General features: G+C 38.7%; 1 protein-coding gene across 1 annotated transcript in view; it reads right to left on the bottom strand.

The window, feature by feature from the left end:
• Positions 1-25,304, bottom strand: part of ABCA4 (ATP binding cassette subfamily A member 4) — an 86,931-nt gene that overhangs the window by 1,824 nt on the left and 59,803 nt on the right. Inside the window, exons 26-50 of the mRNA XM_026854464.1 lie at positions 24,500-24,590; positions 23,769-23,974; positions 23,302-23,350; positions 22,533-22,774; positions 21,973-22,097; positions 20,561-20,659; positions 18,787-18,976; positions 16,546-16,640; positions 15,536-15,568; positions 14,251-14,356; positions 14,059-14,133; positions 13,428-13,597; positions 12,278-12,455; positions 10,731-10,846; positions 8,921-9,068; positions 7,380-7,503; positions 6,495-6,624; positions 5,502-5,622; positions 4,613-4,675; positions 4,395-4,501; positions 3,279-3,420; positions 2,605-2,739; positions 1,057-1,160; positions 876-968; positions 288-537 (exon numbers count right to left, since the gene is read on the bottom strand). Of these exons, the coding sequence (XP_026710265.1) occupies positions 288-537; positions 876-968; positions 1,057-1,160; positions 2,605-2,739; positions 3,279-3,420; positions 4,395-4,501; positions 4,613-4,675; positions 5,502-5,622; positions 6,495-6,624; positions 7,380-7,503; positions 8,921-9,068; positions 10,731-10,846; positions 12,278-12,455; positions 13,428-13,597; positions 14,059-14,133; positions 14,251-14,356; positions 15,536-15,568; positions 16,546-16,640; positions 18,787-18,976; positions 20,561-20,659; positions 21,973-22,097; positions 22,533-22,774; positions 23,302-23,350; positions 23,769-23,974; positions 24,500-24,590 (3,192 nt within the window). The remainder of the gene's footprint in view (positions 1-287; positions 538-875; positions 969-1,056; positions 1,161-2,604; positions 2,740-3,278; positions 3,421-4,394; positions 4,502-4,612; positions 4,676-5,501; positions 5,623-6,494; positions 6,625-7,379; positions 7,504-8,920; positions 9,069-10,730; positions 10,847-12,277; positions 12,456-13,427; positions 13,598-14,058; positions 14,134-14,250; positions 14,357-15,535; positions 15,569-16,545; positions 16,641-18,786; positions 18,977-20,560; positions 20,660-21,972; positions 22,098-22,532; positions 22,775-23,301; positions 23,351-23,768; positions 23,975-24,499; positions 24,591-25,304) is intronic.

Below are 25,304 nucleotides of genomic sequence, written 5' to 3' on the forward strand. Positions count from 1 at the left end.
TGCTGCTCCTGAAGGAATGCGTTGTGTTAATTCTGTCAGCTGGGAAATGCTGTCTTACTAGCTTTCAAATGGCACCTATTTACACAGGGAATTAGTTACAGATTTCATATCTGATCCACCCTCATTGATGAGGGGTCTGGGAATTCGCCCTAGAAAGAAGTGTGAGATAAAGAGAATTATATCTCACACCTTTAGGTTGGTCCTTCAGTTGTTTAGATACATCCCTATTGCATTGTTTAATTTTCACTAGACAGGCTCTCTCATGGACGCTTTATGTTTTTACTCACCTGATCTAAAGTTGTCTGAGACACAGAATACTCTTCAATATGCAGATTTTCCTTATTGGAGATTATTAACTGAAAAATCTTAGCCAGAGAGGAAGAGCAAATCTGATACTGCAGCATGTTGTAGTGTTTTTCTCTCTGTAAACTTCCTGGGAAGTTCATGTGTATGAATTGCTCAGCAGGAGTAGGATCTGGAGGCAGCCCAGACTTCGGAGATTTGATTTTCAGTGTGACAATGTAGCCATCTCCAAACCTGGGAAGCACATGTGGATTTGGGAATTGGATAAAGAGATCATTTCATTATTCAGGAAGAAAATTAATTTTATGCAGCTATGAAAACATTAACAGTATCTGAAAGATAATGCATTAGATCTAGCTTTGTAGGAAGCCCTGTATTTGCCCTGCAGAAGTGGTGTGTAGCATGAATGGAAATGAAATCTGCTCGTACTGTCTAGGATATGACAGAGTTGCACCCAGAAATGGGTCTGTTTAAAAAACAGATCTTCAGTTTGGATTGCTGGATTAAGAATGGTACATGTAACATACGCTAAGTTTCCTCACTAAAACACACCATAAAAATATTCTACTTACTTGTCTTTTAGCTGCTGAATTGTGCCCAGGCATTTAAAGGTACCTTTTACCATGATGGCTAAACGAGTACAGAGGGCTTCACATTCTTCCATACTTTCAAAACAGAGAACAGATTTTAGTGATAGAAGACAGCAGATGCAACATCAGCTACTCTGGGATTCTGAATTCTAACTCTTTTTACCTGTGTGAGGTTAGAACCACAGCTCGCCTGTCTCTGAGCACACCGACAATAGAGTCCCACAGGAGGCGCCGGGACTGAGGGTCCATTCCTGTAGTTGGTTCATCCTGTAAGGGAAATGTTAAGACAATCACAGTCAGAGGAGGAGATAAGAAAATCTATTCAGAATAAAGTAATTTTTTGTTTGGGCCTTAGCATATAGCTGCTTCCGTACTGAAATCTGTATGTTGAGAAACTGTATGCACCTTGAGAAGCATAGGAGTGAATGGGTACTTATGTACTTCCTGGCATAAAGCAGTAAGGAAACAAGTACAAGAAACTGCAGGTAAGACTATAATGCTGCTTGTGTAGGGCACAGCTACAGGGAAGGGAATGCAGTGACCATTACAACAAAGGCAGTCCCCAGTTTAGGGCCTTTAATATAAAAAATGTAAGCATTTGTGATATCCCATTATAAAAATCTTTAGGACCCAAAATAGAAATAAATGGGAAGAGGCTCATGCAGTAACAGTTACATCAAATTGCATCAAGTATGGCTTCCAGGCTAGAGATGTAGGTCAAGATGTCCAGATGTACTGGAGAAATAAATAAAAGAATTTTACATCTATAATACTAGTTTTAAGAAAGAGATGGACACTTTGAATAAAATCTTCCTTTTCTGGGGTGATAACTTGTAAGAGGAGAGTGAGGTCTCCCCAAGTAACCTTATTTACATAAACAGATAGGACACATTTCTCAAGCCAAGAAGTAAGTGAAGTGACCTTGATTTACACCAGCTAAGGATCTGGTCCTGCATAGATTAGTTAACCCAGTTACTAACAAAAAAAATTTAAAAATCTTGAAAGAAAAAAAAATTTTGTTCAACATTTTGTCTTGAGAAATGATAAAACATTTTATCTGGCTGTTTACTACATACAGGCAGAATACATGCAAAGGTGTATTAAACGGTACAAGGAACCATGCTATTAAAATGTCATTAAAATGTTACTTTTTAGCCTACAAATTAAGGTGGTACAGTATAATCTAAATACAGAATTTCTGTAGTAATTTAATTTAGAATTTCCCTTGAAATACATAATTATCTGATAATTTATGTTATTTGATAAGAACGACATTTCAGCATTTGTGTAGTTTAGTCTAGATTTGTACATTTTATTCCAAAGATATTAAAAGCTGTGAAATAGTAGCTATCTTCCTCTGTTCTGCTGGATAAAGCAGCAAGGTATATGTTGTAAGATCATCTTTTACATGAGTGGACAAGAAAAGGCAGACTGAAACCAAACATGGATTTAAATTCAGATTTGTCTGCATTATAGATTTTTATCTCAAACCATTCCTTCTTTCATAATCACTTGGGGACCACTGGAAACATAGGTATGCATGCCAGTCTATCCCTAAAAGCAAAGCAATCAAAATTACACTGAAGTAGATATAACTTGAGGGCAGAAAGGAGCTTGCAAGGACTGTCTGAAACGTCCTTGTATCTCTTCAGCATGTAGTTTTAGGAGATGTTCTACTGAACTATCACAGCTATGTTACCATGACACTTACTAGCAAGACGAGTTGTGGGCAGCCTATCAGTGCAATGGCAGTGGAGAGCTTGCGCTTGTTGCCACCGCTGTAGGTACCGGCCAGGTGGTCTGCATACATAGGAAGTCCCAGCTTCTGGATGCCCCATTCAGCAACCTATGAGAAAGACCATCCTTTTCATGTAGCAGACAGGATTTCTGATACACCCCTCTTCTGGCAGAGGCATAGCAATCCCCTGGGTTTTAGCACATTCATTTTAGAACTGGAGCAGGAGAGTCCAAAAAAAAGTATGATGATGAGGGGAATTCCAACTACTTGAGGGAAAGCCATAAACTACCTGCGCAAGAATTTAAATTCTTTTACTGTGGAATCTTCTTCATGTGTTCATTCTTATAAACAACTTCAAAGACAAGAACAAAACAGCAACCAGTGCAGTTCTGAGTCACAGCAATTGCATCTTTAGCCTTTCACAGTTGGTGGCACAGTTTTGCAAGTACCGTTAATGCCTAAGAGTCTGCATTCGATAGTACAGTCTTGTAATTAACTGTCCAAATGACAGGAACCACTCCCAGGACTTCAACACACAGAATGGCAAGGCTATTTTGGAAATTCTGGCCTTTGGCATGTTATGAACCCAGCTAATCATCACAAATATTCACTGTAACTATGTATAGTCAAGAGCAAGAATGGTTTACCCTCTTGATTTCATCTGCTGGAATCCCTCGCAGGCGTGCATATAAGTAGAGATGTTCTCGTCCTGTGAGCAGGTCATCAATAGCATCAAACTGAGGGCAGTATCCCATGTTTTGATGGGCATTAGAAATGTGAGTCAATATACTGGAGAAACAAAGAAAAGAAATCTTGGTTTTGTAATACCAGCTTCAAGACAGAGACAGACAGTTTGAATAAAATCTTTCTTTTCTGGGGCAACAGCTCTTATAAGAGAATGAATTCTTCCTGATACAACATCCTACTAAAATACCTGTTTGTACAGGATAGCAAAGAATATATTTTCATCTAAGTCAGCTCAGTCCTGGTTAAGAGTGTAAGACCATTTCCCCCCATCCATTTTTCTGTTTAAGGATAGGCTATCTTAACAAGGAGTTGTTTTAACAGCCACTCAGATCTTACTTTTTGCAAATGGTGTTTATTTCTAGAAGAATAAAATCAGTCAATTTAACTTCAGAGTGGTCATGGAGACAGGCAAGACATAAGGCTAACACTTTGTTGGTAGTAGAAGTACAGAATCCCAGAATGGTTGAGGTTGGAAGGGGCCTCTGGAGGTCATCTTGTCCACCCACCCTGCTCAAGCAAGGCCACCTAGAGCAGGCTGACCCTTGCCCATACCCTGGCAACAAAACAGCTATTGTTCAAGTCACATCAATGGACAAAGAATCAAATCCCAACTACACCTAACAAACCAAGACACACAACCTAGAACTAAACTAAACTAAGCGAATACCACATCATGCTGTATTAACTTACAACATGCCAGCACTGTGTAAAAAAAGATGAGATGCCAGAAAAGCCAGAGAAAAGTCCCAAAGCTCAGATCAAAGTACGCTGTTGGACTGGCTATCTTATGTGTGTGAGCTCTTGCCATTAGGTCCATTTGCCTTGTCTCACTGTTAGCATTACTGTAACTTGCCCATAGATTTTACAACAGAGTGTTAAAAGTATAAGGTGTTAGCTGTGGTCTCTCTCAGTGCCATAAAACTGGAAAAGAGCTGCTGGTTCATTGAGGCTATGATCTGGACAGTTCTACCCCAGTAAATGGACTGTCACAGGGTGGGTTTTTTTAAGGTACTTACCTATTGCCAGCCACTACAGCATCTCCAGATGTCACATCAGTATCTCCAGTCAGCATTTTGAATGTTGTTGTTTTGCCAGCACCATTCACTCCCAAAAGACCAAAGCACTAAATTACAAAATTTATCACATTCTTTAGTATTTCCAAGTTGCAAATCGACAGGTGCATGAAATCTGAACTGATCCATGGAATGTAATCTAGTATTATTGAACAACCTACCTCTCCAGGACGGATGCCAACACAGAGTCTGTCCACTGCAGGCTTCTGTCCACGTGCATAAATCTAAATTGACAGAAAAAAGAAAAAAAGATAAATCCTATTTCAAGACATGTACAGCAAAGAAAATCTGTATTTTTTAGTTCAATGCTATTGGAATGATGCAACTTTAGAATCAAGACAGGAGTGAATTAAAAAAGACTAAGCATTCTACAAAGTCAGACATTTATTTACATTAAATAAATTTGTAATGACCCCTAAAAATACCACTTTTTCTGCATGCAGTCTTTTACTTCATATCTTTAGCACTAGGAGACAGACCTGATGCTTTGCTGGGACAAAGTATCTCTGACATATCAAACCAAAGTGGAACAATACAGCAAGATAGTCTGAAGAATGATACTCTAGTTCTCTATTCATGAGATCCCAGCAATGTGTGTAATCTTTGTATTTCTGCAGCTCAAGCTTGCATGCATTCTGATAGCATAACTCAGATGCCTTCAACGTCTGGAAATAAGAAAAATTAGCAATAAACGTAGCTCTCAATGTGAAAGCAACCAAATGGTTGAGATTGAAACTCACCTATGGAAAAAACAGCATTGTGAAAGACTAGTAGAAGCAACAAACACTCAATAGGTAACAGTCATGTCAGATTATGGATGTAAGGTAAAAAAAAAAACCTTAAACAGGGAGGGTTGCACTGTCCTTGATGGACTTCCCTGTGGTTTGATTTCTAATCAAAGGAAATTGCCTTGACTTCTAAAATGTTTGTTATTTTCTAAGGCATGATGTTGATTTTGAAAACAATACCATTTGAATCCACAGCTGAAATACATTCTGAAAGAATAAATTTACATTAGACTCATTTGTTTGATTCTTCTCAAAATATTACCTTGGTCAGTTCTTGCAATTCTAAAATATCTGTTTTGTTTCCTCCATTCATAATTCTTCTTCTTTCTTCTGCAACGTCTTCATCTTCACCAATAATAGGTGACATGGCAGTCTCAGCAAACCTGGAAAAACCCAAGAGATTGATAGCAGAAACAATGAGTTGCCTTGTGTGCAGTTAGAAAGTGTGAAACAGTGGCTAATCAATTGCCAAAAATGTGACTGGTGGAAGCAGTGGGATTGAAACTTCACAATGTGACATTGGCTGGAGCATTCCTGTCGTTGGGAGAATCCCTGACCTTTGAAAGTTAATCTCTAAATACTAAAAAGTGGCTTGCTCAAAAGACCACGCCTTGATCAGCCACTGATAGGACATAATCTGTCCCTCAGCCACAGTTTTCACTATCTGGCTGCTCTTCAGTAGCTAGTGATAGTCCTTTTACAGATCTTTTGAGTAGACCTCCCCGTAAGACAGTATTTTTAATGTTGTACCAATTAGTACTCTTGTTAGCACTCGAACAGGAGTGAATGATCCACTCGAACCTGGAAGGTAACTGCTTTCATTGAGATAGAGGCACATTTGTAAAGCAGCTTGCACATCGTCCAGGCTGTAACTGTACTGTGCCGTGGACTATAATTCCTGTCCTGGGATGTCAGGCTAGTACTTCATGCCAGTATTTATGACACTACAAACTTTCAAAGTAATTTTACAATCTCACTATTACAGTGTCTTAAGCTAAAAAGATTACATTAAAGTCTTAATTGAAAGAAAACTCATTTCTTTAATAATACATTCTTAAATCCTGTTAAGATAATGCACATTTGTAAATGCTTTATTGATCCAGGATATCAACAAATTAAGATGAAATCAGGTAAGTGAATAGAAGAAAAAAGCTGACAAATTCAGAGAAAAAGATAGAAAAAAGAGGGACACAGAGAATAACAAAACCACTCACCCTGTTAATAAGGGAACATTAATACAAGCTTTCAGACATACCATCTTGTGGAGAACAAATGGTGCTGCATAAGGAGATTCAGAATGAAGAATGCAACCCCTTGAACAGCCATGGCAACCAGGTTCTTTCCAACAAAGTCCCACTGGAAAGGATTGGAAACATGCTCCTCACCTTTGGAGAAAGAGCACCAAAAATCAAAGCAAAATACTGCTGAAAAAAAAAACCAACCCACTGCTCCTCAGAAAAAAAGAGCATAACCATAATGGTTTATGATGAAAATCTGTACTTTATTAGAACACGATCAGGCAATGTCTTCATTTTCCAGTGTCTTGTAAAGGTTCTTATGAAAATATACGCCAAGTTCAGCTGCTGCATGGGAGTAAAAATGAGTATTGGCTCTCTGAATATTCACTAATTGGGATATCATAACATGGAAATTGCATGGATTATGTGAAAGACATTTTCTGAATAAAACCAGATGTGTTCTGCTATATGACTATTCTTTTAAGAATAAGTCTGATATCAAAGATAACCTTATCTGAAGAGGCTGCATTTGAAGAACAGCAGCTACTTTAAGCATTAACATGAAGGCTGCTGAAGTATTCAAATGAAATGAAACATTATATCCTCCTGTAGTGATCTAAGGACTTCAGAACAAATGATAAAATGACACCAGAGTCCAGCACTGAACAAAAAGGTTCATTTCCAATACAGATTACTGGTTGGACCACAGAGTTCTGGCAGCTGTATCACAAGCTGTGATTCCTTCAGAGAGGTTGAATTTTTATACTCCTTATCCATCTGATGAAGTGAAAGGGGAGAATTTCAGAAACGGACACTTATTTTCCAAGATAACACTTCAACCATCTCATCCAAGGTCAGGACATGTGACCTGGTATAACTTGCTGGTTATTTGCTTTACTTACCAAACCTGGCATATACTTCAGTCACAGCTTGGTTCATGGCCAAGTCAATGAGTCCACGGCCCAGGCAAAAATGTGGTAAGACAATTAGCACATTTTTCAATGTTTTATTAAACTTCAGCAAAGACTATAAGAAACAGAAACAACGTAATAAACAGTTGAAACCAGACGTCTTTAAGAAAACATAGCAACATGAGTGAAAAGTTCTTTGTCAAGTTAGAGAAACCGTATGTTCTGTGTTCTTACAACAGAGAAAACGTTATTTATCAAGTTACACCCAAAGCATCTCCAACCTGAAAGGCAGCACAGCAGAATGCTGGCATACACTGCACCAGACAAGATGCTTGTGAAAAACTGTCAATGAGGAAAGAAATTAATCTTTGTAATGAAATATTTCTCTATGTAGCAGAGGTAACATGTAATTCCAGTGTCAGCTATCATAAACAGCAACGTGAGCAACAAGGAAGAGTGGTATTTTACTGTCATAACATCTTTGTTTATAGCTGGAATACTTCCATAATCAGGACTGCCACAATATTGAAAAGTGTCAGTGTCTGGGCATAACTACACAGTAGATATCAGTACAATGTGGAGATATCCAAACAGCGTTAAGTGCCAGTAGCAGTCTAGCTGCACCAACACTGAATCCAGAGAAGTGCAATTTTCCATCTGGAGACACAGTGTCTACAACAGAGACATATTCTCAAAGGTAACAATACTGGCCTGATGTCCCCACAGACTGAATGGCATTAGATTGAAACCCGTGTTATCAAAAAGCATGGCTGAGCATGCAGGAACACCAGGGAGAAAAATAATGTAAAGTTGGCCCTTGAAACCATGAACTTCATGAAGATCTGTTTGTCCTTCCTGGCAAACAACAATGCTTGATCAGCCTTGAAAATGCACTATCAGTAATGATAGCTAACTGGATTGCTGTCAGATGTAGAAAGGGTGCCAGTGGCCAGTGTCAGCAACTGTAGAAGTGACAGTAGTAGTGCCAACAGTGTTTTATAAACTGATCTCAGCCTCTCTAAGAACTAATTTTGGTACTCACTGTATTCTGTCTATTCTTGTACTTTCTGTCACCTTCCAGATGGTGTCAAACCATTTTTGAGCAATTCTCAAAATGCTACTTATGAGCAGAACATCTCCTCTAACACAACAACTAGCAGGAGCAAGTTTCCTTACTTAGTGGTGACTCCATGATTTTCTACCATCTACATCTTCCTGTACAGCCCAAGCTGCAAAAGCAAGCACAAAATGCCGTGTCTCCTCCTCCCCAACTGTGAAAGTGTACAGAAGTTTGCTCACAGGGATAAGAAACACTCAGTATCATTCCTTGTGTGTGTAGTCCAAGATATCAATTGCCCTGAGACATTTGTCTGTGTTATTGTGTTCACTTGTCCCTGCAGTTACTCACCAAGTTCCCCATCACTTACTGCCAGAAAAAACAGCAAGGTAGAGAAATACAATTACTGTTAGTTATGTGTGGACACCCTTTGCACAGCTCTTTAAAACCAGATGTCAATAAAAACGTTACTTACTGGGTTATTTTCAAATAAGTCCAGGATGAATGTAATGGCACTGCTGTTGATCCCCACAAAGAGGTTAATACAAGACAGTGCAACATAAGCAGTGCTAGGGACACTGAAGAAAGAGGCAGCAGGGTACATCATGGGAATTACTGCCCATCTGCATGCAGAAGATAGAAAAACTATGATAACAGCTTTTCAGTATTCTCATATCAGTTAGCCTAATGAAAACACAAAACTGAGCTTTCTTCTCATCCCAAGCATAATGAAATGGTGTAACCAACCAGAGATGCATATCTCTGCTTACTAGATAAAAAGATCTTTCTGCTTAGTCTTTTTTTGCTGTTAAAATGCAGAGTAATAGAAACTGCTAAAACTGAGAAAACTTAATGCTAGCAAGGTTATTACCACACTAGGTATCCTTGTACATGTCATTGGATTGTGCACCAGGAGGGAGAGACAAATAAATGTCAGATAAATCAAAAAGTATGTACTGCTTTGCTAGATACTCCTCAGCCTTTGGAATTGTCCAAAGAAATGATAAACTCTGTAAATTTTTATATTCTTTTTTAACTCCTCTACCATTGATTCTTTACTCCCGATTTGAAACTTCCTGTGCCATGATTTCTGGGAGACTGCAAATGCACATTCAGCAGCACAGGAGGAGTATTCCTCTGGAATAAATTTATGATGCTTAGCAACAATCGGCCTGACTAGGAAGAATTCAGAAACAACAACCTGAATTGCTTAACAAGACAATACACACATAGTCAGAATCATCCCATTGTGACTGCAGCTGAACACAAGGACTAATATATGATTCTATGAATTTACCTTCCTTTCTGCTTCTTATTTTGAGTAGTAAATTATTAAATTATTATTGAAGTGTCTGCCGTGTGATGATTTTTTTCTGAAAATTTTATCTTGGTAGATGCTTTAAAATATGCAAACACATTTTAAATGTCCATCCACAGAGTCATGAATTACAGTATTTTTTAAAATTACACAGAGCCACAGACAACTTATTAAAGATACCACTATTGAACTTTAAAAAGATATAATGAAAAATTAAAACAAATTAACATTCTGGTAGCATTTTTTAACATTGGGTACTTTACAGAGATTAAATGATGATAGTACTTTGCATTTTCTTAGGATTTTCATTCAAAGAACACAAAAAACTTCAGAAGATTAAAGGTAATCTGCCAGAAAAGAACTGATCCCTCTTAGGCTTAATTTGTGATATACATAGGAGGATGTGAATAGCTCAATTTCTCTCTCTAACTCTAGAAATAGATCTGGTCGATCATTTTGCCTGGACTACATCAGTTGCAGGGCTATCAGGAATATGATTTTATAGATAAAAATGTACGATTACTAATTAAATGAAAGAAGGTGAACGTCAGTCAGCCTTTATAATGCTATTTTGCCAACACAAATGTTCATGTGAAGTTAAAAAAAGGTGTTGAAGACTCAGTACTCTCTGCCCTTGGGTTAAATGCTAAAAGATATTTTAGTATTGTCTGTCAATGAGGCAAACGAACAATTATTAAATTCCTACACAACATACATATCAGAAAGCAGCAAACTGAACAAATATATTTTCATGTAAGGATCACATTTCATGCTTAAAAGTGTAAGGCAGTGACTTAAAAATCTCCTTTACAGCATGTGGCCAGGCGAATACCCTGAAGCAGGGACAGAATACAGTTCTAACCTGTATTGTACCTACTCAGTTTTATTCTTTAAAGCTGGATTTCAGCTCAATAACATGAAATGTGAAATACAGGGCTCCATATACAGGAATACCTTGAACACTCACCCATACAGAAGCAGCAAGGCAACAAGCACTGGGAGATTAGTCGGAGAAGTGTATGCTTTCTTGTCGAATCCAGCGAATATAACCACAACCATTCCAGCACTCAGTGCATAATTCACCTACCACATCACAGGGTAAAGATCAGTGTGTAAGACCTGAGAAGGTCTGCAAACATATACAGATCCTACACATTATTCCAAAAGGATTTTGTATTGAGGAACACCAGAATTTATGAGCTAGACTAGTCATACTCAAGCTTTTGGATCAATGGATCCCTGGCAGCACTTGACATTTTTCTGAGACATCTTTTATCAGATTGTTCATCCAAAATACAACATATATTGTTGTTTCTTAGATTGTGGTTTGGGAGCCAATTATTTCATGGTCCTGCTGGCAGGCTGCCCACAGAAAGAGGCTATGGGTATGAAAGAGAAGTGCAGTTTCTGGTGATGCAAAGGCTGTGTAGGAGGAAAACAGTTACTTGAGCCACATTCCAGGGAGAAGGCTAAAGTGAGCATGCTCGGCCACTGTGCTTCTCAATTTTTCTGTTCAGCATTAGTAGTGCTAGTCTACTGCAATGCACACTGCTCCCCCAGGCAGAATGGAAGGTGGCATTTCACAGAACTGCTAAGACCAATTAACTTTGCATCATGCTGTCAAGGGCCACAGCCAAGCAGAATTCTTGTCAAGGATACTGCTGGGAGGCTGCTGTGATGAGCAGGGGACAGGAACTCAGATATGCTTCTTTTCCTTCATTTACTAAATCAATGCTTTGCTTTACCTTCTTCTGAAATAGCATCTTCCAAAGCCCAAGGTGATCTGTTTTTTTGAATTTTTAATTATTTATTTTCAATTCTGTGTTCATGCTTTTCTTCTTGCATAAGCCCTTGGCCACTCTCTTTAATGAGAAGGCATGACTAGAATACAAGCCCCTTGCTGTGCTTCAACCAAGCAAAGAAAGTGTTCTTTTGTGACAAAGTGGCCAGAGGAATAATGGGAGGGTAGCTGAGCCCTGTGTAAGCAAGCCTGGGCCTATGGTCTAAATCCTTTTGGAACAACACAGTGAACATGATTCAGTGACCTAAACAAATATATCTATGTCATTTTAGACACCTTAGAGTATTTTGTCTGGCCTTCAGCTACTGTTCCAGCAGCCTGTGAATCTCCCCCACTTAGACTTCCTGAATATCTTGAAACATGTTATGGTTCTTCTGGAGGGCAGAAGTGACTAGTATCAGGCAACTGGGCTTTCCCCTGCTATGGGAAGTTGTACTTTACTTTATTTTACATTCAGTTGTAAGGTCTGGAAACTCTAAGATTACAACCATTTCTGCTTCATTAGTTGAATAATGTGTTGTGCACCTGACATAATTTCTACATCTGCAATTAGTTAGAAGATCAGATCCTTAGCAAGCTCTCTGAGAAACATTGAAATAAATAAATGCTTTGCAATGCCCAGAATCACCTTCACTTGAGTCACCAATTAGTTCCCAGTTCATGCAAACCCAGGAATAATTGCAGGCTGTGAAGTCAGACCAGCAGTTACTCACTATGTCCCATGTGAAGTTAGTTAGCCAGTAGATCGTAGGGCTCACACCACTGACAAACTGTAGGTGCTTGGCTTTTGTTACACGTTCTTGAATCAGGAATAAAACAAAACTGGCTGGTATAAAGGACATGGCAAAAATCACACAGATGGCAACAACAGCATCCACTGAAGTTCTCAGCCTAAAACAGAGCACAAGAAGGGACTTGTGAGCAAGGGAATGGACACAACAGAACACTACATTAGCATTTGGGGAATCTGGAGGGAATTTTAAGATCTAGAATTAGCAAGGTTATTTTGTAAGTAAAAGAGGTTTCCAATTTCAAAATGTGCTAGTGTATTTTCCCAAGTTGTGTTGGGGACTGTAGCTAACAAATATGGATGATGGTGGCACCATTCCCTGATTTTTTACTTGTATTCATTCTCTAGAACAGTTCAACTCAGTTTAACAGCCTTTCCTGTATGGTGTGTCTCAAACTAGACATTAAGGCACAATAGTTGAAGTGTTCTAGGAGCTGTGAAAAGAGGGACTCAAAGAGGCAAGTTCCAGACAGTGAGATGAAGCGCAGATCTTGCCTATGTGCTAAGGCAGAAGTTTTCAGTCTCCCTGAATTCTGAACTTCTAATAGGAAACATGAGTGGGAAGTCCTGTCTTCCTAGGGGTGTCTTTTCAGGAAATTATGGCTTTTAGATTCTGGAATACACCAACCCTACTACCTGCCATTGAAAATCTACCTGTGTGCTGTCGTTAGCACCAAGAAAGAGCTTGTCAACTACGGTCTACCTGCAGTCAGTTAAGGACAGTTTCTGATTCAATTTTTTATTATGATTTCTGTGTTATTTCACAAGTAGATCTATTGGCTTTGGAGCATAAACAAAGGCTTCAGAATCTCTGTGCTTGAGAATCAACAGAAACATGTAATTGTGTATAACCAATGGTCATAGCTCCTACATTGGATGGGAATTAAATCTTATAGGAACATAATGAGACAGAAGAGATTGCATATCTAAATCTTGATTAGAATAAAACTTCAGGGAAAGGTCACCATGTCTCTCATGTCAAATGAACTATTTCTCCTCAGACTGTGAGTACAGTGGATGTGGTAAGCCACCAGGAGAGGGAGGGGCCAGCAGCAGAGCACAGGCTGACTTACACAGTGACTTCAGAGAGTTGCTCCTTAGTGAGGTTCAGAGGGTGGTTTATAGCAGTGATTCCATATTCCTCAGGGGCTTGGCCAGGCCGCAGGTTAGCTCTAAGGATTGCATTATTTGCTACATTAAGGAAACTAACCATAGCATGCCAGCCTTTATTGTTAAACCACACCTAAAAGGGTAAGAAAGCAGAGATTCATTTATGAAGGCTTCACTAATAAATCTGAGCTCACCAGAAAACTTGGCTACCTTTTATCTACTTTAGTGGGCATTGGCAGCAGGTAAAAATCCAGCACCAGGAACTCGTATCTCCCAGACACAGTCCAGTAGGAGGAGCTCACATACTATGCTTTTAAAAGGGTCAGACAACCACTGTGGATATTTCGAAGCACATTTTAAAACTCAGTAGAATGTGTCCCACTCAGAAGTATTTAGGACAGCAAGAAGTACTAAGAACATGGTTAAAAAAACTCACATTAGAAATAACTTTGCATTAATGCTGTATCCCATATTACTTACAATAAGGAGAGCATTTCAGCTCTTCTTGCATCTGAGAATGCCACTAGCAATATTCTCACAATTTGAAGTCTATGTCAAGAAAGAATGAGTTAGCAAAATACTTCCAGTAAATACCTTAACATTATCTTCAGTTTCCATGTATTTAAGGAAATTAGAAATTTCTTTAGCAGCAGCCAGTGAAGTTTGTCCCTAAAATGAAAAAGAAAAGGCTAAAGATCAGCTGTCTCAGTGAAATCCGGTGCTGCAGGTTTTCAGACTTGTAACAATTCTTTAGTAAGGGGACCAAAAAAGAAAAATCTTGCTTACTCCCGTCACATTCATCATTCGGCCAAGATCACTTAAAAAACTGACAACTTGATATCCAGAAATATGAAGGACTGGGAGCCTTCCTCCTATAGAAATTCCTCCATATCTAACAAAGAGAAAAGTGTCATTAGTCAGTTGTACCACAGACCCAAAACTGTGTACATTGATGGAAATACTAGAAATCCACTTAATGTAAGTTTGATTTCTATACATCATGTAATTCATGTATAACAATCTCCACTCTTTTTATAACAAGTTTATTAGGTCTTTATAGGGCTTACAAATATCAGAAGTTCTATCAGTTTCTGAGGGTTTCATGCTGGAAACCTGAAAAAATTATTATTTAGAGAGAAGATTTGTAGAAAACAGTTATTTCTACAGTGCAAAATCTTTTAATCAAGATTATAACTGTTATATGTAAAAAAGATATAACTGTTTGGACAACATGGAGAACCGAGTAGAGCATGGACCTCAGTTAAAATTTCAGTTGCCCGGAGAGGAGCAAGTATTCATCAGTGCTGGTGCCAGCCAGTCCTCCATAATGATAAATACAATTGCATGAGATGAAACAGTCTAATCTCATAGAAAGTAATGTTTGCACATGAACTAGCAGATATTCCATGAAGGAAGCCAGTCATCCAGCTGCTACCTTTGAAGTGAATTCCTACTGCTGATGAAAAACTAAGTAAGTATGTTCTTCAGGCGAATCAGTCATCTTTCTAAGCTTAGTGTCTGCAGTGTAGACATCATGCTGGGGTTAGCTGATGCCTCTGCATAAGCATAGAGTACTAGTGGAATCTGTTTTATAATAGATTGCAGTTGTTCAGAGCAGGGATGAGGAGCTGTGGTTGTAACTTCTGTATTTGATAGGCCTATGTCTAGGTTTCATCTTGCACAGGTCCATTTTTTGGAGGGTTCACGTTTTTCTGATGTACTTTGAAAGAGCTGCATCAGAGCACTATCAAAACATAGCACAGTACTTTATTGTGATTTCCCATCACACAGATCTCATTAGTCTGACTCTTACAGATAATAAAACTGTGATAGTTCCATTGTGTGCCTCTGGCCTTCCTCCTTGTGGGGGTTGTCCAAACAAATATAACCCCTTGTCTTTATAAAACCCTTGCTGACCCCCAACCTATTTCCCACTGAAGCCATCTCTTTGTTCTACTTTATCTGCTACAACTCCCTTTGTCCATTCAGAGAAACACTGTGAGGCTCAGCAGTTAAACAGAAATTCATTGTTCCTTTATTTACCACTATAATCTGTGAATTAGTTTCTTACCTTCTTTCATTGACCCAGTATTTGCTCTTCAAGCTGAAACAGACAAAGAGAATCCTGTCTCTTAATGCACTGAACCAAACTCAACGGTATTGTCAGCCTTAAAAGTGAATTCCTATTCTTTGCAGATCTAGAGTTTCACCTAGACAGCTTTTTTTTTTTTTTTCCTTTTTCTTTTCTTTGCTTTATTTTTAATTGTTGCTGATTAGTTTGAGTTGTAGGGTTGTCAGGACTTTTGGTATTCCCTGCAGTGGGTTTTCTTGTTTTGTTTTCTGACATGATTCATCTCTAGCTCATACAAATATAAGCAAGATTTCTGAAGTGATGCATACTGGCTCTATCCTAAATCCATAATGAATTTATTTTAAAAGACGTATCTAAAGTAATTATTACATGTGCTAAGATGAATCAGTCAAAGGCAGGCAGCACATAGCTAATATAATGGGAATTTCAAAAAGTCTGCTGGGAATTGAAAAGGTAGCCAGGCCTGAATCAGAAATACAGGCCATGGCCATTGCACAGCTAATTACCATTCACAACAGTCAGCCAAGCTGATGCCCTAAGAGTAGGATAAATGGATCTATGAAACATTGGCCTTTGGCTCTTTAGGACTTCTCGGAAGCAAGTCATAATTAACTCAGGCAGATGGTCATGCTGGTGTGGCTACAGTTCCTTGGGGACATAAACTAGTATCTCTGCAAGGCAGTTCACCATGCTATGCAGAGGCACCCTTCTTCTCACCACTGACACAGTTACCATTTACATGGCATTTCAATGACATGGATTCCATCAACGTGCCTATAAAGGAGTACCAGACCATACAAATACTTATAATTAAAAGAATTTAACTCCCTTAAGATGAGCATCTCCTATTCTTACATCAGGAATATGGACATGATGCTCAAGTCTACACAATACTGTGGCAAATGAGGTGCTATGTTATTATTAAATGAGAATTTCATGGCCAGGTACAAAATACCATATGTGAAAACCAAAGAGAGAATCAATCCTACCTCCCTTTTATTAAAGTGGGATATGTTTTCACCAGAAAATCTGATATATTTCTGTGGGTCAGATCTTGAAGAATTTCTGTGCTGTGCTGCACTCTCTGGAAAGAAAAGAAAACCCAATCAATCACAGTAAACTTTAGAGTCTCTAAAGCTCTTAAGTAAGTGTTTGTCAGAAAAACAGCAAAAGTAGCTTTGGTTCAGAGGAATTGCTCAGGTTCATAGTATCACTATAATGAGAGAGGGTCATTCACTTTCTAGCCAAATATACATACTTTACTAAGATTTCAGAAGAAATCATGAAATCACAGAAGTTTGCAATGCCTGTCACAAAACAGTTGCACTTCACTCTGAATTTGGCCCGACTTATTTGCAACAAAGGCCAGGGTTGCTCAAGGCTTTTTCTTCACTGTGAAAGAAGGAAAAAGAAGGAACCTTTTCAAATAAATTGAGGTCTCAGTGAAGGTAGTTTCCTGTGATTTAGCAATTTGAAGTAAAATTTAATATGAAAACTTCACCTTCACTATCACATTAGATACTTTGAAAGAAAACTACTTTTTTTTTTTTTTAAATTAAAACGATGCCACATGACCTCTTTGTGAGTCTTCTGAAAATACAGGGTCACCATGAAACGCAAGACCTCAAACTTGCGGAGTTTATCCCAAGGTAGAATATGCTTTAAAAGGTTCCTGGGTAGTTGCAGAAGGCAGAACAAGCTGAAATGACCTTGTAATGACCTAGAAAGTAAATTTAATTAACTTTCCGGAAGTTCCTACATTTGTCCACAGAGAGGCAGTACCGGATGACACAGAAGATGCATTACAGATGTCTAGCTGATTCTAGACAATACACAGGAAGAGTGGTAGCATCCTCATAGTGCCTTCATTAAATGAGCTGTCTATGCTTAGACGTACTTCACAATTATTTACGTACTGTTGCTTCACTGCAGACTCAAATGTGAACTGTTTCTTCCTGACAAGTTATACAAAATTATCATATCCTGCAAAATTATCAGTATACTATCATAATAAACACATTTCCCTTGGAGGACTAGAATCACCACAAATAAATTAATTTTGCACCCTGGATCTGAAGTCTTAGATTAAATTTCCCTCTCAAATACACCAGCATGCAATTAGAAAAATTGAACTTTGGCTGTCTGTTGGACAAGGATTACTTGGAAATCAGAAACAATGTGGGACGCTCAGAATATAACCTCTATTAATGCTTTTTTGGCTTCATAGACAGGAATACTACAGATATTTGAAACAACTTTGCTTTGTTGTTTTGTGAATAGTGATAGAGAAACCAAAGAAGGCTGAATCAGTATTTTTAAGAGATCATGTCAATTTGGATTCAGAAATTGATTAAGCTTGTGACTTAGTGTTAAAACTAGAATTATTTTAGTCATTTGGCTAATCTGTGAAGCCTGGTAAACAGGAATATAAAGATGAACAGTGTGTATGGTGAGACATTAAATCAGTGAGCTGTTACTCTCAAAGTGTCTGCAGTTCTGTTTTCTTTAACTTGTTAGAAGAACATTTAGAAAATGTAAGCAGTAACACATTACAATTTTCCTTTGATTTTCAAAAGAGCAAGCACATTTTATAAAGGGTACTACTAAGATTATTCATGGATAGAAACAGGTAGGAATATAGTTCTCATCTCTTCTCCATACAGCATCAGTGCTTATTAAATTACTCATCCTCATTCACATATATACAAACATTTGTTTTGCTAGCTCAGAACTTTCTTTCTGGAAATTGAACCAAAAGACATGTAAAAAAATAATTTAGGGTTGACTCAATATTAATTTTCCCATTTTTAACAAGATGATCCTGCTCCATGTTTTCAAAATCATGACTGACTCCCTCCCTCCTTTCTTCCTTCCTTCCTTCCTCCCTCCCTCCCTTCCCTTCTGTTCTTTTACGAAAGGAAATCCTTTAAGTATAATTGTTCTTTGAGGAAAAAGAAAAAAAAAATTAAATATTTGATAAATTGTTAAAATTTTTGTGATTTCCTTCTACATGGAAACTTTGCAATTTGTCTGAAAAGGGTAATCTAATTTCATTTAAATGTGCAAGCTTTTCCAATACCTCTGAAGTTGACTTCCAAATTCCAGAAATTCTTGCTCCTTTCAAGAAATGTACTCAATTCCTTCCATATATATTGGCATGGCACACTAATCCCTTTTCCAGCACTTGCCATGAAACTTTTCTACAAAGATTTATGGCACAAGTACACAACCTGTGGTGGTGGGAGGCCTCCTGCACCTGCAGGGCATTCTGGCAGCATAATGAATTTCTTGTGAGTGCTGCACTCGCAGGAAGGTGAAGGATTCTCAGGGCTCCACTTTTGGCTCAGCAGGATGCTGCTTAGGTTAGGATGAACAGCAGGTGTTTTCCAGGCAGTTGGCATATTATTGCATGGGTAGTTCCTGTGTAGAGGAACAGACTCTTTAAGCTGTGCAGAGATACAGTTCGTGACAGCTCACAAATCCAAAAAACCACAATGCTCTCGGTAAACATTCTCCTCTCAGCCTTTATCCTATGAGTTATGAATAATAAGAACATTTTAGAGTACTTGGTAAACATGAATAAGTATAATCTCCCTGACATCTCTGCTAAGTTTACTGTCTTCAGTTTGCAGATAGGACACTGAAGGAACAAGGGAAACATGTTTGACCCATTAGTACTCATGAAATCTGCACATATCTTTGTGAAGAAACTATCATTTTCCTTGCTTATGCAGTATCTTTTCTCTATATTTTTAAAGTTTCCTCTTTGTTCATGCTGTACCAGGCAGAGGAGAGGAGGGGGAAGAGAGAGGAGAGGATAGCCAGAAGAAACAAGATGCTGCATATTACAACAGGGAGAGAGGCAGGAGAAAAGGAACAAATGGCCAAGTGTAGCATGCCATTGGCAAATGCCTCCAAAGCAGGACTCACAGGCAGGGTAAGGGGACAGGACAACAACATCAAAGTAAGAGCTCTTTTGTCCTCACTTCAGAGTGAGAATAGCTTCAGATCACAGAGACTGTCCTATTGCTACTTCACACTCTGAGCAATGGATGTAGTTATTGATTCTGAACACACCAGGAGGAACCTGAGGGGACTCACATATGGAAAGTGCCAGGGAAGCTGTGAAAATCTGGGTCTGAGCCCACTGGCCTACTGTGCTGATTTTGGCTGGGATAGAGTTAGTTTTCTCCAACAGTAGCTAGTGTTTGTGATTTGTGCTGGAAACAGTGTTGATAATACAGGGATATTTTAGTTATTGTTGAGCAGGGCTTACACAGTGTCAAAGCCTTTTCTGCTTCTCACCTCACCTGTGAGTGGGCTGGGTGTGCACAAGAAGTTGGGAAGGGACACCGTTGGGACAGCTGACCCCAACTGACCAAAAGGATATTCCATAGCCTATGACATCATGCTCAGCATATAAAGTTGATGAAAGAAGGAGGAAAGGGTGGGGGGGACACATTCAGAGTGATGGCTTTTGCCTTCCCAAGTAACCACTAAGCACAATGGAGCCCTGCTATCCTGGAGATGGCTGAACACCTGCCTGTAGACAGGAAGTGGTGAATTAATTCCTTATTTTGCTTTGCTTGTGTGTGCAGCTTTTGCTTTACCTATTTAACTGTCTTTATCTCAACCCATGAGTTTTCTCACTTTTACCCTTCCACTTTTCTCACTATCCCACTGGGGGAGGAGTCAGGAAGCAGCTCTGTGGTGCTTAGTTGCCAGCTGGGGTTAAACCACAACACCTACTGACATAAATTTCAAGGTTGCTTCATTCTTAATACAAGGCTACATGAGCACTGTGAATCATTCTTAATCCAGTAGCATTGTGTCTTGCTGTTTATTTCTTACTTTTGACCTGGTATTAGATATTATTGCCAAAAATATATCTGAAGCATTGGCTCTAGTAAAAAGTCAAGCCACTTAATTCTTGCTGCACTACTCAAGTTCCACTAGTAATACTCTGCTAGAATCTTGTTCAAGAGAGATTAGCCAGCAACTTACGAAAGAGGCTGATTCTTCAGGCAGCGATTTCCAAATCCTGGTTTATTCAAGAAAGCATCAGTGAGGGAGACCATTTGCTCACTGCCAGGACGCTCATTGCTAAGGAAATAAGATAAGATTTTCTCTATAAATTTTTTTTCAAACTATTATACTGGTTTGAAGTATATACATATAGCAACAGGTGAAGGACAGCCATATGGCAGAACCAACCGCCCCCCTTCAAATGCTGATAATTCAATTATTTTCTTTATTTATGCAAAACCCTAGAACCTTCCAAGATAGTTAACAGGCTAAAGCAATGGTCCTTTCATCCTAATACTGAGGCATGACTTCTGACGTAGTCCTATAGCAATGTTCTGCAAAAAGGCTTGAATTCACATTTCTACTCTCTCAGCCCTGTCACACTCAGTAATCAGAAGATGAAAAGCATGTTCTGCATTTTCACTCACTGAGGCCAAAGAGACAATGCTGCTAATAGTGAAGCGTCTGCAACTAACAACCTAATAACATTAGGCTACAGAATATTGCCCGTTCCAAGTGTTATACAAGTATGAATATCAGACTCTGCTCCACACACTACCATGTATAAATTAAATTAAAAGTTTCATGTGAATTTTCAGTATGAAACTAAAGAAAAATGCTTCAAAATTATTGCCTTCAGTTTTGCTGCTTTCTGCTAGTTGCAATCTAGTCTAGGACTTAAACAGTGTTTATAAATTTCCTCTGCATTGCACATGTTTTGACTTGGTGCAAGTTCAGCTTTGGAATACGTGAAAGTGAAGGTGGGGCAAGTGTTCAGGAGAGCACAGAGGAATTGTGCAGTGACCTGGAAAGAACAGAACTGAAGCTTCAAGGGAAAATGAAAGGAAAAAAATTCAGACCCAGCCAAAGGATACTGTTTGGGGAGAAACTGCTAAGCAGGAGCATTAACAAAACCTAAGAGTCTCTGCTTTCATCTTGTTTCCATAACTTTGCTCAAATACTGTACAATTATAAATAAATCTACTGCAGGTCAGCATATAGGCTTGAATCTCATTGTTCTCTAAGATTATGACTACAGAAGTAGTTCAATGGCATATCAGGAGTCAGATTCCTTGCTGTCCTGGATCTCCTGCTAGGCAGGACATGTAACTTCATAAGCACTGAGGTAATGAATTAATGTAGGAAGAGGAGAGTACCAAAGACAGTAAGATATTTGAAGGACTGTTAGTTAGACATACTAGCAGTTGTATTCTCCAATTTGCTTCAATTCCATGCTATTTTAAATCTGCTGATTCCAGCACGGTTAATCCTTTTTTATACCACATAGAATGAGAAGCCCAGTAAGATAGGGCCCCATGATCCTAAACGCTAGGGAGGAAAAGGTGTATATATGACAGATGTACTTTTGCTCAGTGATTCATTCCTCTTACCTGAAGAAAGTAAACTGTTGTCCATAAATCCAAGGGTATAAGTATAAGGCAGGATATTCTCCAAATGGAGGAATAATGACTGTAAGTATTAAAGACAGCAACACAAAACTAGCAGGGAGAACAATCTGCAGGGAAGATAAAAGCATCACACAAGGTTATTAGATATATGTTGTAGAGTGACACTGTACACACCTCATACTACTGGAGGTGTGTACATAACATAAACAGGAGCACACAGATCAGATCTGGTTTAGCTCCTGAACACCAACAATTTAAGTTCCAATGTTTTCAGTTAAGATTCTGGTTGTCACAGAACTGTATTATGTTAAAAATAAAATGCTGGGCTAGTAGTGATTGAATCATGAACTTGGTGTGGGTGATAGACTCCGGCAGAAAGAAACAGAGTAACAGGCAGAAGAGTTGGAATCATAATTAGAACAGTTAGGTATACTGTAACCCACTTGCAGCACCTCTGTTGCTTTGCATAGAGACATCACCGGGAAAGACAGCATCGTAAATGTTGTGGGAAACAGTCAAGAACAGCAGAAGTCAGTCAATACCTGGGCTAGGAAGTCCTTGTGGCTGCGGGAGGCATGGTGGAACCGTTTGATGAGGAGTGCTTTGATCTGCTGATGTACAAGCTGAAAACCTTTATACTGCCGGGACCCTTTGCCTTCATTTTGATCTCCTGCTATGCCTACTGGCATTTGAGAAATGTCATCAGTTTTTGGTGTGGTTTGTTCAGCTGGTTTGTTCTCAGTAGAAATTTTGCCAAGAGTAGAACAATTTTCTCGAGTGTCTCCTAGGTTAAGGATGAAAAGGGGCAGAAAAGACACTTTATCCTCTATACATAAGGTAGCACTAACATTTTAATGAGCTCCAGATTTTACTAACTGTATATATCACATCACCAGATGGATTTAATTACAACTGCTGCACTGTGGCTGTGTCTAGTAGCATCACATAGGTTAATGCTCCTCTTACTCAGCAGGATGAACAAGTTAATCATGTACGTAGTTTATGAACCAATGGTCAGCAAAGTACTTTTTATAAAACTACTAAAACCATTGACATCTGGAGGCTCGACACTCCACTTCTATTTACATAGTTAAGAACCTCATCCAATCTAAATAAAAGTCTGAAGTGCTGACTTCATCTTGTTTCTCAGATATCATGTCAGGCCCTAAAACCAGATATTTGCTGACCAAATTTATTTTGGCAAGAACACTATATAAAGACTGAAAGTTCTGAGGCTCCTCTTTATTTGGCGTTCAGAAGACAGAACAGTCCCAAGAAAAGTTTGTCAAATATTGATTCATGGATTTATACCTGCTTTTTGCATTCCAGGGTCAGCTTCTGCTGTGACCTTTAGGAAAACCTGCCATAGACAAATACATCTCTCCGTTAGGAATAGAACAGGTACAATAACCTCATCTCTGGAACACTACACATTACCCATTAACGTAACAGAAAAAAGTTAGATATCTTTTCAGTACTCCTGGTTATTACACAATCAGAGGTCTCCTATGAAATATCTCAGAAAATAAAGGAACACACTAAGATTCAAAGACAGATTTCAGGCTAATGAGTCATGCTTCACATGGCTAACATGAAGTAAGGGTTGGATTCTTTCTCTACGCCCATCCCAAAGACTGAGTGTGCCACAGCATATGTGACTAGGTTTTGAAGGGAATATTAGGAATTAGTAAGATTACATGCTTAAGAACAGGAACTGTCTCAGAAAAAATTTTGGGGACTGATGGTAAAACTAGCAGGTATTATAATCTGTCTGTTACCTCTTCAAGTGGTGTGTCTGAAACTCCAAAACTGCTGAGTCCCAGGTCATCTAATGTTTCCTCCAGTTCTCTGAAGAGACTGGCATAAGATCGTTGTTTAAAGTGTTTATTGGGCAAAAGGTAAACGAGTTCCTGACCAATGCTTTCAATTAATTTTGCTTCTGGGACATGATGATGAATTACTTCTGCTAGCTCATTCAGGTCTCCTGTGAAAAGTCAAAACAGTGTTCAGAGAATGAATAATTAACCATGCTAAGCATGATTTCAAAAGCTGTTGTTTGTACTATACAAAAGGGGACTGCTCTATTACATAATTCACAGATATCTCGGTTAATTCTGTACTAGATTGGGCTGTGTTGCTAATTATGCTCTGGAATTATGTAGCAGGAAACCATTTCAGGTCTTTTAAGAAAGCACAAAAAAATCTTCAGGAATATATGCTTAAGTTCTTACATAGAAAAGCCAAAATCACTTTTTTTTCTGAGAAAACCAGTTTCCTTTGCTGTAGATATGCTTCAGTTTTCATTGATAAATTACACACATAGCTTAAAAAAGGTCAATGGTAAGCAAAACCACAAAGAAACCGTATCAAATTCATGTTACAATACAGTACAGATGCTAGACACAAGTACTGAAAAGTAGGCCTCAGCAGCATTGATCTGTAAACTGAGATTACAGCATAACAGGAGACATAGCTATGTGCTGGAATGCCAAACCATCCCATGTCTTACCATCCAGTTCCTGCTCTGGAGCTCCTTCTTTGTCCTTGTGTGCACAGCTGGAGCAGGAGCAGAAGCACTGAGATCCACAGCTACAAAGTGACTAGCATGAACAAGCAACAGATACAAAGATGAAAGTGCTTCAGATACCCGCAAAACACGATGTAAGGGTTGTCAGCCTTTGAACGGCTTGAGACAGTGAAAAACGTCATATCGGGAGCATCTTGAAGATATTATAGTGAAAGTCATCTGAGGACTGGATTAAGCAATGCAAAAAACAAATCCACCTGCACAAAGCATATCTGTCAGTTCTAAATTACATGCCAAATATCTGGGGAAATGCGATCAGCAGTGGCCATGAGTATACAGATCATGTTGCTACTAAGACTGGAAGCCCTACTAACAGCAGACAGAATCCAGATCCCTACTTCTCAAGCTGTGTGAGGCTGGCTTAGCTGTGGATAAATGTAGATGACTCTTGTGTCTGAGGCTAGTTACTAGACTACACCATGTCTACAACCAGCATATCGTCAAAGCAAGCATCAGAAAGACCTGTATATGGACAAAGGCAATTTGGCTGGTAAAAGTTGACATACTTAACTGATGAGAGTAAATTACAGACCACTGAGGGCTTCATATTCATCTATTATTTTCACCTTTCTGACTGAATATATATATTTATAAAACCAGAGAAGATTTTTACCGAGATTTACATATCCATATAATTTCATGAGGTGTCATCAAATTTTCTCATTGCTTTCTCCATTTTGAAGTCAGTTTTGTACACAGCCTCAAGCAGCACTTAACTGCTTTCTAC

Source organism: Athene cunicularia (genome assembly GCF_003259725.1).
Source record: "Athene cunicularia isolate RWA chromosome 8 unlocalized genomic scaffold, athCun1 chr8_part1, whole genome shotgun sequence".
Taxonomy (NCBI): Eukaryota; Metazoa; Chordata; class Aves; order Strigiformes; family Strigidae; genus Athene; species Athene cunicularia.